General features: G+C 42.4%; 1 protein-coding gene and 1 non-coding gene across 6 annotated transcripts; both read left to right on the top strand.

Moving 5' to 3' along the window:
- Positions 1 to 202: 202 nt before the first annotated feature.
- On the top strand, positions 203 to 20,016 carry LOC106585538 (angiopoietin-related protein 2). Of its 5 annotated transcripts, none has more exons than XM_014171856.2 (6): positions 203 to 509; positions 736 to 809; positions 7,147 to 8,066; positions 18,555 to 18,748; positions 19,369 to 19,639; positions 19,810 to 20,016. In XM_014171856.2, the coding sequence occupies exons 3-6, from the start codon at positions 7,178 to 7,180 to the stop codon at positions 20,007 to 20,009; spliced, it is 1,554 nt and encodes a 517-aa protein (XP_014027331.1). In that variant the 5' UTR covers positions 203 to 509; positions 736 to 809; positions 7,147 to 7,177; the 3' UTR covers positions 20,010 to 20,016. The 5 variants fall into 5 exon arrangements, with proteins under 5 accessions (XP_014027331.1, XP_014027329.1, XP_014027330.1 ...); XM_014171854.2 differs by having other exon boundaries at positions 656 to 809; XM_014171855.2 differs by having other exon boundaries at positions 645 to 809.
- On the top strand, positions 9,561 to 9,614 carry LOC123730458 (U7 small nuclear RNA). The gene has a single exon (XR_006761902.1). It is a non-coding gene; the product is annotated as a U7 small nuclear RNA (small nuclear RNA).
- Positions 20,017 to 20,435: the final 419 nt, after the last annotated feature.

Here is a 20,435-nt window from a genome sequence, read left to right as displayed (position 1 = left end):
TGCCAGAAATAGTGGTGGTGGACCAAGAGGGGTATGGGAAACTGGAGGGAAGTGTGTATGTGTGTGGGAATGAGAGAGGGGAGGTGTGTGTAGCCAGAGCTTGTATCTCATGCTTGTGGGTGTCTTTGTGCCAAGGGGAGGAGAAAGGAGAAAAGGAGAAAAGGGGAGGGCCTGTGCTAAATTTGTCAGCTTACTGAAACGTTGTGTCAGAGCATTTTTCATCATGTAAATGCACTGAGAGAGAGAGAGAGCGCAAAAGAGAGAGAAGGAGAGTGAGAGACAGGGGAGGGAGAGCGAAAGGAGAGAAAGAAAAGGGGAGTTAAGGGGGGCAGCAGAAAAAGATTGTCTCAGAGTTGTCAGCAGAAGTGATGGATTCAGCACAGAGAAAGTGATAGTCTTCTCCTACCGGGCTACAGAGAGCACACTGACCAGACGATGCTGCTCTCTCACTGCCTCTGAGGAAACTACTCATTACATCTAACACATTTGGATGTATTCTCTTTTAATTGGTAAGTGTCTAAAATCTTATGAGGTTCATTTTTTATCCTTGCTCAGTGCCTACAGTACAAAGGACTTATTCCCAGCAAGTGCAGCTCCTGGTTGTAATAACATGATTCAAACCACAGTCAACTATTGAGTGACAGGGTTTACTCAGGTGCCAAAGAGCAAGTGATCCAGAGAGAGAGGGACAGCCCCAAGCAGCTTTTACACAGACTGGTGATGACTTTCTTCAAGGGGACACGTCAATCAGTGTTGCCGGGAGGGCAAGGGAACTGAAGGGATAACAAGCTACAGTCTACAATTATCTGGTTAGTATTCAGTGGCCTTTGACTTTCCTTGTATCTTTCACTGTCTTTATTGAATGTGTACATGCAAACATCTAGCATGGCTTGCTCATAGTTCTTTAAGTGTTGCTAGTCTTATCTGTTGATAATCTAGTACATTTGTAGAAATTGATCGCTAAGCTGCACAGGGACAGGAAGGCTTTGGCCACTTTGTGTTGAGTTAGCCAGAGAATCCTGCTGATCAGTTTGAAGCTTAGCCCTTCAGTGATATCTCTATGGAGATACAAGGAGAAGTTTGTTGCCCGGGGCAATTCCCCTGTCTGATTCCTTTAAGTTGTTTAACAAGGCAGCTGGCTCTGATATAGACACAGCAGAGAGGGATTGACACAAAGCAGAGATAATGAAGTAGTGGGCTTTCCAGAGCAAGGGCTTATTAACCACTGGTAAACAATCAGCTTGTCATCATTCCAAAGACATACTCGAACAACAAAGATAGGCTGCCAGTGAAAAGTGTCAATAGTAGGAGCCTGGTCTTTTTTACCAGGAGCATCTCTGGGGCATTCATGATTGTAAGCAGTGCCATAAAAAGCTATGCCCTCATTTTGTGATGTGGTTCACACCAGTAGAAGTTGCTTATTTGAGGTCTGATTATTCGGAAAAATAACAGGAATTCACATCACAAAATGCCAAATTACAGATACATTTTTGTCTAAATGAGTTTGCTGTCATTTGTACATGAATGGATAAAGCTTATGAATACATACAGTGTTTTTTTATAAAATGCTGCACAAAGTACTGGGTACAACTTTCTGCTGCCTCATGATGTTCCTCCATGCTGAAGTGGACTCGGACGAAAAGGGCTGTTCTGTGTTCTCTGCTGCCAGGGCTGTGGATAAGAGTGCTTTGACGGTGCAATTAGGGACGTATCGAAACAATTCCTGAAACCCCCTGCCTGACATCATGTCTAAAACACACCACAACACACAATCCTGAAAGAGTCAAAGAAAGAAACCTTATTAAATATGGTCAATTATCATCAGAACTATTCTCTGCCGTGGAAAGCCATAACAATGGCTGCTTTCCATCAGCGTCAGACAGAGCAGACTGAGCAGGTAGTGGAGGTTGGGGCTGAGGCTGGGCTGAGGTTAATTATGTCTGCAGTGTCATGTTATGGGCTAACCAGCATTACATGCTTATGGAAAAAATGGTGTCACCTTAGATAATGAATTACTCAGATTACCATTTCAAAGTTAACTTAATTCTGATCCAAGACATACTGAATGTCTACAACCAGCACTGTCAATTGGTCTTAATTTGAGCATATGCTTCATTTTGCACAGTGCTCCAGTGCTGTAGATTGGGAGGTGTTTAATTGATATGTTATGACTAGTAATAAACTGTGAATAATTATGTGCACTTGTATTAGTTTGTGGTAGTTGAGATAACAGAGCTGCTGGTGTATGTATGACTAGCTGTGGTGTGGTAGAGCAGAAGGCAGAACTGGCTTGTAGGTACAGCAGAGCTGGAGCAGAGAGGAGGGGTCTCTCTCTGCCGTTCTCTCTCTTCACAACTACCAGTGTGTCTGTCTGTCTGTCTGTGGCAGCTCACTCTAAAGAGTGGCTAAGACTGTGAGGAATGCCACACTCACTCTGAAATGAGAGGGGCTGGGGCGAGAGACATCAGCCAGGCCCACCGGGCCGCTCTGCTCACCTACTAATTATTATGAGCTGCGCATGAACAAAAACACTGGAGCACGCTGCTGCTCACAGCCACACTGACCCACACAAAGCACTGCCTGCCACACGCTATTAGATATGGAAAAAAACAGAGAAATTATTTGATAAAGTCATTACCAAGCTGTGAATTTGACAGACATTCTAATGAGCAAAACAGCCGTAATTAGACTGTCCTAATAAGGAACACTGTTTACCTCAAGTGCACTGTCATCCATAAAGCTACTGTATTTGTCTATAGTAACACCGTCCTGTTTTTATGTCACGACAATAACAAGGCCAGTTAGTCAGCTGTCTTTGTATAACTACGGAGGAGAAGAGGGCATGGGGCTTGCTGTTGTTGCCTCAGGTGCTAGGTAACAGAGGGGTTAATAATAGATTGACTGTCTTGGGGCAAATGGGACTAACTCTGGTCCCTGGGAGCCCTGGGAGCCCTGAGAGCCTGAGTCTGGCATGTTGTGTTATCTGAACACACACACTCCCCCACTGCCAGCTCAGGCATTTTCCTCCAGCTTTGAGGTGGTGGGAGGCCTGGCTGAGAGACTAATTGGAGACTCCTGGCTGACCACGTACTACTATGGGTCTTTTCTGTGGCATGGAGTGACATGGAGTGGCCAGTGCATAGCTTCTCACAGACACAGAGCTAATGTTCCAGAGAGGGAAACCACATCAATCCCAGGCTATTAACATAAGGGAGACAGTGACTGTTCCATTAGACCAGATCATTATCATGTGTTGTTGTCCTCTGTGTCCCACTGAGGAATTCATTTTTTCCCCTGTTGTACATCCCACAACGTGGTCTTATATTAGTGAAGGCCATCACTGTCTCTTTCGTTCAGAACCTTAATAAGGACTTCTGTGTATGTTTAGATAATGTAGCTAGATGCAACCTTTACTATTGTCTCTGAGTCAATCAGCATGTACTTTGATGACGTCACACCGCATCATACAACAGGGCTTTGTGGGAATTGATTAATTCCATGAAAGGGACCCATATACTGCATCCAGAGGAGAGTTTCACACTAAAAGCCTAAGACTGAAACCAAAACTTAATCACGGCTTCTTCTGAACTTTTACTCGTGGGCAGACGCTTTGTGAGAATAACATATGGGCATTCAGTAACAATATATTTAGCTTAAAGATTAATAGGAGACAGAAATGTAGGCTAGGCTTATACTAATATATAATACACTTTTGACTTGTACTGTATATATATATATATACGTTTCAAAAATATATTTTGATTTGTTTAACACTTTTTTGGTTACTACATGATTCCATATGTGTTATTTCATAGTTTTGATGTCTTTACTATATTATTCTACAATGTAGAAAATAGTAAAAAAAGTTAGAAAAACCCTGGAATGTGTAGGTGTGTCCAAACCTTTGACTGGTATTGTATATATTTTGTTGACCTTTATTTAACTAGGCAAGTCAGTTAAGAACACATTTTTATTTACAATGACGGCCTACCAAAAGGCAAAAGGTCTCCTGCGGGGACGGGTTCTGGGATAAAAAATAAACATATAGGACAAAACACACATCAGAACAAGAGAGACACCACAACACAACATAAAGAGAGACCTAAGACAACAGCATAGCATGGCAGCAACACATGACAACACAGCATGGTAGCAACACCACATGACAACAACATGGTAGCAACAAAACATGGCAGCAGCACTAAAGGTTAAGTGAGTTAGTATCTGGCTGTCTCTCCCATTCCATGCCTTTATCTCTTTCATATCTTCAACTATAATTTTCCTCATACCAGCCAGAGATCTCCAAAGGCCTTGTTCTTGGACAGTTTTGCTCTCCATCTCTTGAACCTAATGTGCTGGCCCCATGCCCAGAATAGCAAGGCAAAAACAAGTGTTCTCCCCTCTCATTCTGAAGGCAGTCTGAACATCATGCACGTGGTTCTCCTTTGGGTCAGACCTCTAGCAGTAACTACTGAACAGTTAATATAGTTACCCTCATACTGAACAGACTCAACAGAACTGGGCAGCCATGAGCCTGCCCTGCACCAAGCCTCCCACTTTGAGATTAGAAAGGCTTGTCCTGGCTCTGGGGAGGTGTTGCACAGGCTCCTCTGTAATCCAATATGCAGCAGCTTTCAATTAAGGAGCCCCAGGGGTACAGGCCCTTGTTATCACATTCTCCTCTGCACTCTGGGGCATCCCCTCCGCTTCCAATAACACCACAGCCCCTTCAACTGCTGCCCGGCTATTTGTCTAATACAAATGCCTTCATTTTGAAATATGGAACAAACAGTCAAAGCGCCTCTTTTTCATGCACTCCTGCGAAAAGCTAAGGGTTGTATCTTAAAATGTAGTCGTTGTGCATTAATCACTCTAATTAAATGTAGCCTCTCTGCAGAGACACACTGTGTCAGGGAAGATTGATATTACACAACATTCTCTCAACACTGATAAACAGAGCAATGTAATGATCCAGAGCACATTGAGAAGGTTCAAGAGTTCTACATTCTTTTCAGGTTAAATTTAGATTGAAATTCCAAAATTCCAAATACATACAGGAAATTATATATACACAATGATGTGTACTTTAACTTGTGAATGCACCCCAGTATCTTTCTCTTGGTAAACAGTTCAGGTCTGATACAATCTGATCAATATATTAAAACAGGTGCAAGAACAGCATCAGCTGCTATGCGTGTCAAACTTTCCATAAGAAATGATGCCCAGGCCTGCGCAGCACTGAGGAGCAGATAGGGGATAGACGTGAAAACACTCCTCCTAACAGTGGCAGTCACCCAAGAGAGCCAGAGTCAGGACAGCTAGCTAAACACAACTCCCTGACATCATTAAAAAAAACTTAGCAAATAGAGAGATCAGTACCTTATTAGCTAAAAAAAACAACACTTGCCTTAGCAGAGGTGGAAAGGGTTAGACTATTGACACTCCAACAGCTTCCAGTTAACACATCTAATTCTGGTCCACTGAATAACAGTTCACAAACCCAAGCTACTGTATCGCAGATGACTTTACTGTTAAGTAGAGGTGCCTAAAATCTGTTCAATTCACACTAAACAAAACCACAATCCAGATCAAATTGTATGTGTCTGGCTATGTGTCTGGCTATGTTTTTCATACTCAAACATACATTTTAAGGTTATTCCTCTACTTGTATTATGCAACACAGTTACAGTTGATGTTATATAATACAAAGTCACAGCATCCTAAGCAGGAAATGCTTCCTTTTATGGTGGCCAATATTTATTTAGCCCTAAGGACCCCCAGAGTTGCCCTAGATGCTGGGCTGGGCTCTGGAATGAATAGGGGCTCCCAGGGCAGGATAGGACTGCTCCCTGAGGTGTGTGCCTGCCTGGCCCTCACAGGTAATAGAGACTGGGAGAAGGCCATTCTAAGGGACAGGTGGCCTCTGGTCTCAGTCAGTGGAGCTGTGAAGGCTCCCATTAATGTCCTGTCAGTGTAAGAGTAGATCCCAGCCCTGTGGGTCTCCAGCAGGGGCCTTAATGGACTAAACAGGCAGGCCACAAAAAAGGTTTCTTAATGCCCAGAGCCAGCCATGCTCTCACAACCATAGCCAACACCACAAGCCTGGTGCCTGTTTAGAAACATGATGGCACGCCAGCTTGGCACCTTGGTGAAATCAAATCTGCCTCGGAGTTGAGATTTCCACTGTTTGATAACATTCAATAATATCACAAGCATAGAATATGTGGTGCCAGATCTTGTGCTGGAATCAGTGTCTTGTTTCTTTCAGCCTGTACAGACAGGACCCATGGAAAACACACCATTACCAAAGTGACAATACCTGACAAAATAATACCCTTTCACTCGAGACATGCTAACCCCAAGAAGTGAATATGAGTATGAGTTTAAAGGAAAAACCACTCATTCCTTTAATTTACAGTGTTAAATAACAGTAATATGTAACAACAATATTTTTTGTGAACAAATGTTTCATTTTGGCGTTATAATAAGGTTGGTAGCAACATGGAAAATCATTGTGGAAATCTGTTGCAGCTCAAGCCGACTACAAAATTCAAAATGCAATGCTTTGTCTATAGGCTGGCTGGCTAGCTAGCAAACGTAGCTAAACACACAATAATACCAAAGACAATATCAGCATGTAACGTAGCTAGTTAGGTGTAAAATTGCTTAAACAAACTGCACAATTAATTTAGGAGTCTACAACGGCAGATATACTTTTGAGGAGATGGGAAACGTTGCCCATGCTACGTCAATGGGCCGCGAGGTGTATTCTGGGAAAAAGAGTGCTCTCCTTCAAGGAGTGAATGGGAGTCTAATGGGCGCTTGCTCAAAAACATGAAAACATGAGATGATCCAAGGAATCAATAGATCACTCAGAGATGCACAAAAACAATATAACATAAAAAATGGGTGAACCTTTCCTTTGAATTATACAAATGAGTTTGTTTAGGTTTTATAACACATTCATCCATTTATCAAAACAGTAGGCCTATACTGTGCGATTAGAGATCATTTGAATGAGATAGCTGACCACAGGGTGGAATGTCACAGTATTTTTAAAACAATTCATTATTTTTGCCAAACCAATGACCTCCCTTTCTCTTTCCCCATCCATTCCTGTTGTTCTAAATCCCTATGCCTCCTAAGGTGTGTGTGAGTGAGAGCCCTTCCCAGACTGATGGAGCTCCCCGTGGTGCTGCTGTTCCTAGTGTATGGTCTTGTCTCTGGAGCCCAGCAGCCCCAGGGTCAGGGGAACCCTCAGGAGAGCAACCCCCAGGCCAGGAGCAAGGAAAGGGAGAGCAGTGAGGATGGCCTGGAGAGAGAGTTCCTGTATGCTGGGCAGAGGAGCAGGCGAGCCCCCGCCGAACCCCAGCAGCCTGACAAGTGTTCCTACACCTTCATCGTTCCCCAGCAGAAGGTGACAGGGGCCATCTGTGTGAACCGCAAGGAGCCGGATGCAGCGTTGGAGAACCGCGTCAACAAGCAGGAGCTGGAGCTGCTGAACGTGGAGCTGCAGAAGCAGAAGATGCAGATCGAGACGCTGCAGCAGCTGGTTGAGGTGGACGGAGGCATCGTCAACGAGGTCAAGCTGCTGAGGAAGGAGAGCAGGAACATGAACTCTAGGGTGACCCAGCTCTACATGCAGCTGCTACACGAGATCATCAGGAAGAGGGACAACGCCCTGGAGCTGTCCCAGATGGAGAACCGCATCCTCAACCAGACCTCGGAGATGCAGCAGCTCACTAACCGCTACAAGGACCTGGAGCACAAGTACCAGCACCTGGCCTCTCTGGCCAACAACCAGTCGGTCCTCATTACCCTGCTGGAGGAGCAGTGCCAGGGTCGGTCTGTCAGCCCCCCTCGCCCTGTTCCCGTCCCCCAGCCAAGGCCACAGCCCCCACCTGCACCATCACCACCCATCAACAAGCCCTACCAACCTCCCACCTACCCACGCCTCACCAACCAGATCACCAATGAGATTCAGAGTGACCAGAAGTCTGTACTGCCTGTCATTCCTACCATGCCCAGCGGCACAGGCAGCCCCTCTATCACTTCCAAACCCTCTGGTGAGTCTCTCTGTTTCATTGAGCAGCCTGACTGTTTTATGTTACCTATTGAAATTGATATTTCTTGAAACAGATCTGGTTTGAAGTTACATTTATATGAGGGGTCAAGCGGAAAAAGAGAAGCTGGCATGTTCTATGAACACTCATCAGACTAATGTCTACGCCAGTCTGAAACAGAGGGTTGTGTGTGAGAGCAGTTTGGTATTTCTTAATCATCAGCCAACAGCAGCTCTCCATTCTTTATCCATTCTTCTCACTATTGTCTATGGGAATAATAAGTTCCACACATTCCCTGAGAAAAGGCCTCTAAGGGAGAACAGAGCTGTTGTTGTCTAAAACCCTTTGAGATGCATATCATCTAATGGGCTTGATACTACAGTCAGCTGATTACAATCCACACAAGAATCTTAAAACACATATTTGTGTGTGCTCATGGATGGTTGGACTAGAGCCCACTGGTTTTGAGGCCAGTGAAAGTGGAGCTGTCTGAACCTATCCTCCTTGATTTGGTACACTTAATGAAGCTTAAGTAAGTGGATGGTTAATTGATAGATTTAGTTAACTGTATAGTTGACTAAATACAACAGGGATCACAACTGGATAAGGCTGTCTGTCATGTACTCTAGCTGTGTGTGTGTGTCTGGCGAGTTAACTTGGTCTTTATCTGATAAGAGAAGTAAAACAATCTGACTGGTCTTCAACAAAACATGACTAATACCTACAGTATATCATTGTCTTTAAAGTTTTATTATTGTATTCCTCATATTTAACTGTTAACAGTGAAATGTTAGCTTGTATGTCTGTGCGAGTGACTATTGCTGTTGGATATGAATATTCTGACATGAAAAAAATACTACAGTTAACTATAGCATACTACAGTACTTGCTATAGAATTCTGTAGTAGACTGTAGTATACTATAGAACAGTGGTTCCCAAACGATAGGTGAGGTCTGCAAGGGGGGCGTGGAGTTCCTCCTCTCCTCCAATTGTCTTTTTTTTTAAGGAAGTCAGTCAGGCTTTCAACTTATTGATGTTCACCAGTAGTGGAAGGGGGGCCCGAGTGAAAAAGTCTGGGAACCACTGCTGTAGAATACACACTGTAGTATCCCTCGATCATCTGTAGTACTTTCTATAGATTATTGTAGTATACTGTAGAATACTATAGTAAATACTATAGTATTATCCAAAAAAAAACACTGTAGTAAATACAACAGTAATGTCCGCAAAAACACTACAGTTCGCAAAATCACAACTGTTTTTTAAACTATAGTAATACTATAGCAGTTAATTTGCATATACCCTGCCTATTCCCCTCCTCCATATCCCAATTTGTGCCACCAATAAGTGATAAACCTGCATGCCAAGTATAGACCATATATTGTGTTCCCTATAGGTTACAGAAAAGAGCAGACGCTCTGAACTATCTGTTCAGACCCCAGTCCCCGCGCTACCTATCTAACTACCTACCTACCTAACTACTGTACATGTTATGGAAAATGTGCTCTTTTAGTATTTGTCCAGTAGGTTTGCTCAAGGAGAAAGACCCCACTTCTATGTCAAAGATAATTCAACAAAAACACTATAGTAAACACTACAGTAATGTCCGCTATAAAACACTACAGTAAATACTAAAGTATACTACAGTACGCAAAAACACTACAGTAAATAAGACAGTCCGCAAAAACACTACAGTAAATACTACAGTATACTACAGTCAGCAAAAACACTACAGTAATTACTATAGTATATACTACAGTTCTCAAAAACAGTATAGTAATTACTAGTTTATACTACAGTTTTTTTACAACAGTGTTAGTAAATTCTAAATACTACAGTATACTACAGTAAAGTCCGCAAAAACCCTACAGTGAATACTATAGTATTTATACCATAGTATACTATAGTATTTTTTCAAATGGGCTGAGCGAAAAGCAGATGTGTCTCAGCAGACAGACACCAGATGAAGGGGAGTTTAGAGACAGGGTTTGTGTGGTTTCAACTCACCATAGGCTACAAGCCGACTGCTGAGGGGGCGAAGCCAGCTTACACTGCATTTCATGGTCAATATATCCCTGACAATGGTAGCATGGTAAATATAGTGTTTCAGTTATGAGGGAAACCCCGCCACAGACTAGCAGCACTCTGACACAGATTGTCCAGAGGATGTATGGGACTCGGTGAGGCTTCCATAAGGAATTCTCCAAATCAACTGAAAATTATTTGATAAGTATTTTCTTGTTAACAGATACATTTACTAGATACCATGTCATTTGAATGTAGTAGGAAACACTGGCTTATGCTGTACAGCTCTTTCCATAGAAATGTTTGTGTTCCACAGTGTGCTTTCCTGACTGAGGTGTAGACACTGTGCTCTGTACTCTGTGTTTGAAGGGAGGCAAGCAATTTCCTGTCAGGGCCGACTGCAACTCACCACCCAAAGGTTATACAAAATCCTCACACAAAAACGGAGTCCTATACAATGCAGAAAGGAAGGGAGAGAGAGAGGTGTGGTGGTAGAGAGAGAAAGAAAGAAAGAAAGAAAGAAAGAAAGAAAGAAAGAAAGAAAGAAAGAAAGAAAGAAAGAAAGAAAGAAAGAAAGAAAGAAAGAAAGAAAGAAAGAAAGAAAGAAAGAAAGAAAGAAAGAGCAAGACAGAGCAAGACAGAGGAAAGATAATGAATACGTATTTGTGTGATGTCATTTATTCCATCCCCACCAGGCTTATATCAGTCAAATGTTATGCCACAGTGGCAAGCTCAGCCCTCTGGTTTATGTCTAAACAACACAGCTCTTCCATAAAGCCCACTGGAGAGGAGGAGGCTGGCTGATGGATTACTTCCCACATGCAATCCAAGCACAACCTAACCTGTTTTAGCCTGGTAATTTACAATGTGAACCTTTGTTCCTCTGTCTCTGTCTGTGACAGTCCTGCTTGCCGTTTACAGTCCTATTTGGAATTAGCTCCTTGATTTCCGTCCTTTTTTTTCTTATTCAGCCAGGCTGTCAGTGTGAACTCTTTATGAAAGCCTGACATCCCCCTGTCTGGTCTTCCTCTCTTTCTATCACCCCTCTCACACACACACACACACACACACACACACACACACACACACACACACACACACACACACACACACACACACACACACACACACACACACACACACACACACACACACACACACTGCCTTTTCCTAGTTATTTAAACCAGGGCTCGCTTCCATTCCCTGGTTGGACACAGACTAGCTGCTTCAGTCTCTGTGTGTATACCTCTCTTCCTCCTGTCTCTGTACAAATGTCCATCGTGTTCTGAACAGGGTCAGTTGGCTAATCACATCAGTGTTAACCAGTGGTCACCAACTGGTCCAGTTCATGTTTTTATTCAGCATTGTCACTGTTTTTATTCAACACTATTACAAAACATCAAGCGCGCTTCTCCCTACTTCCACTCGCGCTGCAGCTGCAATGAATGAGTAGAAGCGCTGCAGCTGCAATGAATGAGTAGCCAAGTGTATCGTTATCACAGGAGGTTGGTGACACCTTCATTGGGGAGGACGGGCTTGTAGTAATGGCTGGAGCGGTATCATCGGAATCGTATCAAATATATAAAACACATGGGTATCTTTCTAGAGCTCCAACTTTCCGACCTGAAGATCACTGACATCATGATTTGACCTCGTTTTTTCCCGAGTTCCCAGTTGTTTTGAAAGCACCATGACCATCAGATGCAGGTAACATCAGTCCATTAAAATAAAACAGCTAATTATTTAAATTTATGCTCAGCTGTGCCTTGCACATCAACTTATCTATTATGTTATGAAAGCTTGAGTTTTCAAATATAATTTGGTCTGAGAAGAACAATATTGGCAGGCCAGGCACATAGCCAATATGCTGTGAAAATATATTAGGCCTACGGCAAAAACCTCATTCCTACAGAACAGTTTTTATTAGGTTAATGTAAATAAAAAACAAATGTTAAAAAAAAATCTGAGCGGTAGATCTCGGCTTGCTTTTTGACTGCGATAGTGATTTTTACTCAGAAAAGGTTGGTGACCACTAGTGTGGTCACATCCAATTAAAGAAGTAGAGCCAGCAGCCCAATAGAAGCCTGTTTCCAAGTATGATGACTAGAGCTCTTCTGAGAGCCAATTCATGTTATTACAGATATGAACCTGTTTTTACAGATATTAACCAGTTTCAAAGAGAACACCAAGAGAAACGAATAAACCAAACACGTGCAGCATTTAACATAAACTTCATTCCTCGTTAAATGATATACTGCAGAACAATAGAAAACACATCCTGCTCAGACTTTGGTATCTGTCAGAGCATCCATTTTAGCATACAGTTCTGTTACTTCTATGCAGTGAATCATATTACATATGCTGCTAAATGCATTAGAACATCTATGGTGGTGGAGGATGTTTCAGAGATAAGGAAACATACTTTAACCCACAGAAAGACAACAACAATGCTTTAATGGTCAGTTTTCAAATTTGTCTTCAAAACATAGCCATATTAAATACCTCATCACAGTACTTCTGTAAAACGACCAACTGCCAAGTTGGGAATTATGTCAGATAAATGAAACGTGAAGTGAAAGGTTGAACATTTTGGAATTTGGGATAAGTTCCAGCGGTCTCCCTGGCAGAGTTACTGAGGTAAAATAAGGATTTGAATGTAGTAGGATTATCTTAAATTAGTCCAAATCAGTATAATGAACTTGAATAAACAACCAGATTTATAGTGTACACTTGAAGAGGTTCAGGAAAATCTGAGTTGAGGTAATGTTTTGCAGAAAGTGTCATTGTAGTGCTGCAAAACCTGATGCTGGAACACCCCAACACATTTCCCCCCCCCACTTACTTACACTAGCAACGCACATGCCCCACCCACCTGAGGATCTGTCATTTTCAGCCATATATTTGTGATTTTTTTTTAATCCGAGGGTACCCTGCTATTGACACTTTTATGCAACAGAACGTGACAACAACAGTAATTAATGAGACTGTCTAGACAGCACAGGTAAGTGCAGGTAGGGTAGACCAAAGTGTTTGGTGGTTGCAGCCATTTTTAGCTCTGTTCCATCCCTTTGTTTAAATTTATTAATGCAAATATGCCCAATAGTTATCTATTTTAACACGAAATATCTGATACAATAAGAAAATGTATATATGATTGCATTCTAAGAAAAAGTGAAATTCAACAATAAATTCAATGCCTGAATTCCCGCCAAAATCACTGAACTCCATTCATTATTTGTCCATGTCAGTAAAATGTTTGATGTGCTATAAATCAGTCAAAATCTGCTGGATTAGAAAAAAAAGAAAACGTTTGCCGTATCTTCATCTATTGTCCAACTCTTGCATTTATTAGAATTGTTTTGATGATTTCTACTCGACGGAGGTGCAACCATAAGATAGAGCATAGCCTGTATTTGTACTTCTCCAAGTTGGAAAAGGGGCTAGCGTATTCATGGGTTGCACCTCCGTCACTAGGTTGCATCGTTGCCATTGCTATAAACGTTCTACAGATGCCGCAGCATATTGATGTCTGGCTGATGGTTGATGCCAAGTCTTTCTGAATGGGGGCTAATGACTGTTTCATCAAATGTACACTATAATGGCTTGGAAACATTGCTGCTTGGACATTGCTGAAGTAGACAAATAAATTGTAGAAAACAACTTTGTCATCATTATGATGTGGTCAAGTTTACAGTTGAAGTTGAAATTTACATACACTTAGGTTGGAGTCATTAAAACTCGTTTTTCAACCAATCCACAAATTTCTTGTTAACAAACTATAGTTTTGGCAAGTCGGTTAGGACATCTACTTTGTGCATGACACAAGTCATTTTTCCAACAATCATTTACAGACAGATTATTTCATTTATATTTCATTGTGTCACAATTTCAGTGGGTCAGAAGTTTACATACACTAATTTGACTGTGCCTTTAAACAGCTTGGATAATTCCAGAAAATTATGTCACGGCTTTAGAAGCTTCTGATAGGCTAATTGACATCATTTGAGTCAATTGGAGGTGTACCTGTGGATGTATTTCAAGGCCTACCTTCAAACTCAGTGTTTCTTTGCTTGACATCATGGGAAAATCAAAAGAAATCAGCCAAGACCTCAGAAAAAAAATTGTAGACCTCCACAAGTCTGGTTCATCCTTGGGAGCAATTTCCAAACGCCTGAAGGTACCACATTCATCTGTACAAACAATAGTACGCAAGTATAAACACCATGGGACCACGCAGCCGTCATACCGCTCAGGAAGGAGACGCGTTCTGTCTCCTAGAGATGAACGTACTTTGGTGAGAAAAGTACAAATCAATCCCAGAACAACAGCAAAGGACCTTGTGAAGATGCTGGAGGAAACAGGTACAAAAGTATCTATATCCACAGTAAAACGAGTCCTATATCGACATAACTGGAAAGTCCACTTAGCAAGGAAGAAGCCACTGCTCCAAAACCGCCATAAAAAAGCCAGACTATGGTTTGCAACTGCACATGGGGACAAAGATCGTACTTTTTGGAGAAATGCCCTCTGGTCTGATGAAACAAAAATAGAACTGTTTGACCATAATGAAAATTGTTATGTTCAGAGGAAAAAGGGGGAGGCTTGCAAGCCGAAGAACACCACCCCAACCGTGAAGCATGGGGGTGGCAGCATCATGTTGTAGGAGGGGCTGGTGCACTTCACAAAATAGATGGCATCATGAGGTAGGAAAATTATGTGGATATATTGAAGTAACATCTCAAGACATCAGTCAGGAAGTTAAAGCTTGGTCGCAAATGGGTCTTCCAAATGGACAATGACCCCAAGCATGCTTCCAAAGTTGTGGCAAAATGGCTTACGGACAACAAAGTCAAGGTATTGGAGTGGCCATCACAAAGCCCTGACCTCAATCCAGTAGAAAATGTGTGGGCAGAACTGAAAAAGCGTGTGCGAGCAAGGAGGCCTACAACCTGACTCAGTTACACCAGCTCTGTCAGGAGGAATGGGCCAAAATTCACACAACTTATTGTGGGAAGCTTGTGGAAGGCTACCCGAAACGTTTAACTCAATTTAAACAATTTAAAGGCAATGCTACCAAATACTAATTGAGTGTATGTAAACTTCTGACCCACTGGGAATGTGATGAAGTAAATAAAAGCTGAAATAAATCATTCTCTCTATTATTCTGACATTTCACATTCTTAAAATAAAGTGGTGATCCTAACTGACCTAAGACAGGGGATTTTTACTAGGATTAAATGTCAGGAATTGTGAAAAACGGAGGTTAAATGTATTTGGCTAAGGTGTATGTAAACTTCCGACTTCAACTGTAGATAGCAATGCTAACGTTAGCTAGCTAAAATGTCAGTGCTCTCCCCTCAATCTTAGCTAGCTAGTCAATTTGGAGACATCACAATGATAACAAAAGCATGTCCCACTAATTATTTCCCTCCTTTTGAAATGTCATCGTGTTTCCAAGCCACAGTAATGCACTTTAGACAAAATCTTCATCAGCACCCATTAAGACACCCATTAAGACTCACTAGGGCTCCCGAGTGGTGCAGCGGTCTAAGGCACTGCATCTCAGTGCAAGAGGCGTCATTACAGTCCCTGGTTCGAATCCAGGCTGTATCACATCCAGCCGTGATTGGGAGTCCCATAGGGCAGTGCACAATTTTCCCAGCGTCGTCTGGGTTTGGCCGGGGTAGGCCGTCATCGTAAATAAGAATTTGTTCTAAACTGGCTTGCCTAGTTAAATAAAGGTTAAAAAAATAAAAAAGACTGTATTGAGTAGAACGCTCAGTTGGGTATCAGTCCTAAAACAAATGTTCAAAACAATATGTTGATGAAATGTGGACAGACAGCAGTATGGCACATTGTGTGTCCACAAATACACAGGCCTTTCCAGATGAAGGAGGCCATTGTCTCAGTAGAGCTTTAATGGCTGATATCTGACATTAGATTACCAGAGAATGGCCAAGCTAAAGCCCAGTGCTGAGTTAACACGCTATATGAAAACACTATCAATCACATGGAATGTCTCCGATCTGCATGACAGCACAACTGCTCTCTGGGTCAGTATGGTAGAGGATGTGGTTTTACCTCCACTGGGGTAGGTCAAAAACACCCATTGACAATAACAACATAAGAAACATGCAAGGGTTTAATAGGGGTTTAGGAAGACAGTGATTAAATATTAAGAGACTTTCCAACTCTACTTCAACAAAAGAGTGTTTTCTATAGCCCAATGCCCATGATATCATTCATCAACAAGGGACCTTTAGAGTACCTTCTGATCTACAGTATCTGCTACTGTTGCATCATTCAGCAATCAGGTCTCCCTATAGCCATGTGCCAATGTTGCTCTTGGCTGCACAGCCTGCAGTCGTTTCACTTGTGAGAGCAGCAACCAAAGTCAATCCTGGCCTTAAACTGAAAACGTTTCTTACTGAAAGATGGGAGTAGCAGCAGTAACATGATGCTGTGGTCTTTTCAATTAGACTGCATAGCATCTATCTCCAGTACTGTGATGGTCACACAATAAGAACGTTGTATTAACCCTTGTGTGGTATTCAGGTCTGTGGGACCCATTTTCAATGTTTACTAAAGAAAAATGATCAAATTAATTATTTTTTCAACCTGAGACTCATTGGCCTTGGCTCATTTTCTGTGAAAAACATGTAAAATAACACATGTTCATTGAGTGCACACTGTGCACCCCCCTACACATGTATATTACATACAGTATGTGGTGTTCGGGTCCACTGGACTGCCTTCCCCTGTTTCACAACCCTGGGCCCAACGTTACTGTTGATGAGCAGCTCATACCATTTAGGGGACACTGCCCCTTCAGGCAGTACATTCTGTCTAAACATACAAAATATGGAATCAAGATCTGGGCTGCCTGTGATGCTGCTTCATCATATGCGTGGAACTTGCAAATGTATATGGGGAAGCCAGATGGAGGGGCCCCTGAGAAGAACCAAGGGATGTAGGTTGTCCTGGACGTGACACAGGGACTCCGTGGCCACAACATCATATGAAATAACTTTTTTACTTCACACAAGCTGGGACAGGAGCTCCTCAAGATGAAGCTGACGATGGTAGGAACAGTATGAAAAAACAAGCCAGAGCTCCCAACTCAGCTGTTGAATACACAGAACAGGCCTATCAATTCCTCTACATTTGTGTTCACGGCCTACACGTCCCTAGTGTCCTACGTGCCAAAGAAAGGCAAACATGTGGTACTCATGAGTACGCTGCATAGGGATGGGAGAATCTGTGGCCGGGAACATAAAAAAACAAATCATAATGCATTACAGTGCCACAAAATGAGGGGTGGACAATTTAGACAAGCTGGTGACTGGCTACAGCTGAAAAGAAGAACCCTACGATATTCTTCAACATCTTGGACATCTCGGTGTACAACCCGGTGTCATCTGGATGGCCTTGAACCCAGATTGGAACAGAGGGAAGCTCCAGAGGAGATGGCATTTTCTCGAGGAGCTGGGCAAGGCATTACTAAGACCTCAAATCCAGAAGAGGCAACATATCCCAAGGACCCCAGCTTCTGCAGCCATCGTGAGGAGGATGCTGGTGCCCCATCCGTCCGACACACAGAACCAACAACTCCAATACCGGAAGTAAGTGTGAGTGATGTTGTTGTATGTGTGTGTGTGTGTGTGACTCTCCTACCTTGGCCTGCTGTAACTATATATGCGAGTGAGTGAGATGTTAGTAAAATTACTCAACTAAGTGTTTTCATCATTCTAGATTGCAACCGATAGCAACAAGAAGAAGCACTGCGATGTGTGTGGACCTAAGGACAGGAAGACACAGTACACATGCATCAAATGCAATAAATACATTAGCAACACACACACAGTAAAATTCTGTCCCTCATGTGGTGTGTTGACCGGCCTTAATTTGTGTTCAATGGGGCTCATTTATCATTTCCATAAAATACTGTATGTAAAATTTGTCCTTCCAATTTGTTCAGTTCAAAGCAATAAACATCAATAGTGATGAAAACCTTGTTTCATTTACATTTGTTCAAGATAAACATGATTTTTTTTTACACCCATGTCTTGATTATAATTGATTTTTGTTTACATAAATCACATTTTATTTAAAAAAAACAAATAGCCCTTTTATTGATCAATGTGATCTAGCAGAGGTAAATGGCAAATATGAATCGTGTATGCTGTCTATATTCCTTGTAATTGATATCAGTCAACATATAAATATTAAGTGTTAAGTATTTTTACTAAAATTGTTATGGCTGTATTGTTTTAAAAACCCAATAATGTTGTGGGTCCAGACCCGAAAACATTGGGTGAATAAGAAAAACATGAACACCACACAAGGGTTAATTATGAATATGAAAATGACTCATATTATAGAAAGAATATGCTTTGACAACCTCCACTGACTCCACCAGGGTTTCTGTCTAACCACTGTGTCTGTCTCATTTCCTGTCCCATGCAGGGCCATGGAAGGACTGCCTACAGGCCCTTGAGGATGGCCACACGGCCAGTGGCATGTACCTGGTGAAGCCAGAGAATGCCAACAAACTAATGCAGGTGTGGTGTGACCAGAGACATGACCCTGGTGGCTGGACCGTCATCCAGAGGAGACTGGACGGCTCAGTGAACTTCTTCAGGAACTGGGAGACTTACAAGGTATGTAAACAGCCCCACACTAAGGCAAACTCATTTCGTAAAAGGTGAAGGCAGGTAGAACTGTGTCTGTATGCTGAACATTGGCTGTAGTTCAAAGTGAAACAGGTTACTTATGTCTAGTGTGTCTGACGTTAAAAAGATCTGAACTAATAAATCAACTAAGTAATTGTTGAGGTTTGAGGAGAATGGTCCCTTGCACTGCCTGCTCTGACGAGGTACCTACAGGGTTCCGCACCTGTCAGTCACACCACTGGCCGAATGACTCATACCATCAGTCAACATGAGCTGGGTCTTTGTGAAATTAGTCCACACAGGACGCATACAGGCTTAATGAGAAACGTGTGGATGAAAAGCTGCCATACTGGAAATAAATGCCACAATAAAAAATAAAATAAAATAAAAAATGGACAATAAACAACACTCTAAGACAGATTCATATTGACCTTTACTGTCAGAGCAACTAGAGGGACTGTTTATCTCAGTACTTCCCGGGCACCGACTAGAGAAGAGGCTCTGAATTATCCCCCAGACCTCAAGACCAACTGCTTTCTGCTGAAGGGACTTGTGTAAAGCCCATCATGTTGACTGTGTTGTATGTATTCTCCCTTTGCCCCTCATAGCAAGGCTTTGGGAACATCGATGGAGAGTATTGGCTGGGCCTGGAGAACATCTACTGGCTGACCAACCAGAGGAACTACAAGCTGCTGGTGACTCTGGAAGACTGGTCTGGCAGGAAGGTGTTTGCAGAGTACGCCAGCTTCAGGCTGGAGCCTGAGGCAGACTTCTACAAGCTCAGGGTGGGCCGCTACCATGGCAACGCCGGAGACTCCCTCACCTGGCACAATGGCAAACAGTTCACTACGCTGGACAGAGACCATGATGCGTATACAGGTAGCACACACTCACTCAGTCACGTTGAAACAGAAACACGAGATAACATTTCTAGTGCTCTGAGTACTGACTCAGTTAACTAACAATTAGCCTAGTCCATACTGTAAGCCCACAATACATTTTTGTTGAGATTCTACAATGTTGTCTAACTAATATTTGCTTCAACCCAGGTAACTGTGCCCACTACCAGAAGGGAGGCTGGTGGTACAACGCATGTGCCCATTCTAACCTCAACGGAGTATGGTACAGAGGAGGACACTACCGCAGTCGCTACCAAGATGGAGTCTACTGGGCTGAATTCAGAGGAGGTGCCTACTCCCTGAAGAAAGTATCTATGATGATAAGACCGAACCCAAACACCTTTCATTAAATATCCATAAACAAGACAAAGTAGCCCCTTTTCAAAACAAATTCCTCTCCACAAAAACTTCAATTCAAACAACAACTCTTGAACTCTGAAATAAAGGCATCTCACACAGCCAGATCAAGAAGATGATGACATAGAAAGTGCAATATCTAAGCCTCAGGCAGGACTCTTGGAGGGGCAATAAAGGAGAAGCAGGGTGCATCCTATTGCTCCACAGACAAACACATGTAACGTGTGGCTGTATGCTTGCTTCTCTCCCTTTAAATTGAGTTCAAATGTGTCTGTTTACTTAACTTAGAGCAAAGTGTACTACTGCCTTAGAACTGATGGTACGGTGTGATTCATATGGGAGAAAACAGGATGAAAAGAAAAAGAGGAGAGCGTATGTCAGTTCACAGTGCTCACACTAAGTAGCTTGGGATAGCAATC

Source organism: Salmo salar, chromosome ssa24 (assembly GCF_905237065.1).
Source record: "Salmo salar chromosome ssa24, Ssal_v3.1, whole genome shotgun sequence".
Lineage (NCBI taxonomy): Eukaryota > Metazoa > Chordata > Actinopteri > Salmoniformes > Salmonidae > Salmo > Salmo salar.
The sequence above is the reverse complement of the archived record's forward strand: the minus strand, read 5'-3'. Positions and strand labels throughout refer to the sequence as shown.

Bases quoted from the DNA above. Each gene is read 5' to 3' on its own strand.
- LOC106585538 (XM_014171857.2), top strand. From the start codon at position 7,178: ATGGAGCTCCCCGTGGTGCTGCTGTTCCTAGTGTATGGTCTTGTCTCT. The intron at 8,067-18,554 runs GTGAGTCTCTCT...TGTCCCATGCAG, and splicing joins TATCACTTCCAAACCCTCTG to GGCCATGGAAGGACTGCCTA. The intron at 18,749-19,368 runs GTATGTAAACAG...TGCCCCTCATAG, and splicing joins GGAACTGGGAGACTTACAAG to CAAGGCTTTGGGAACATCGA.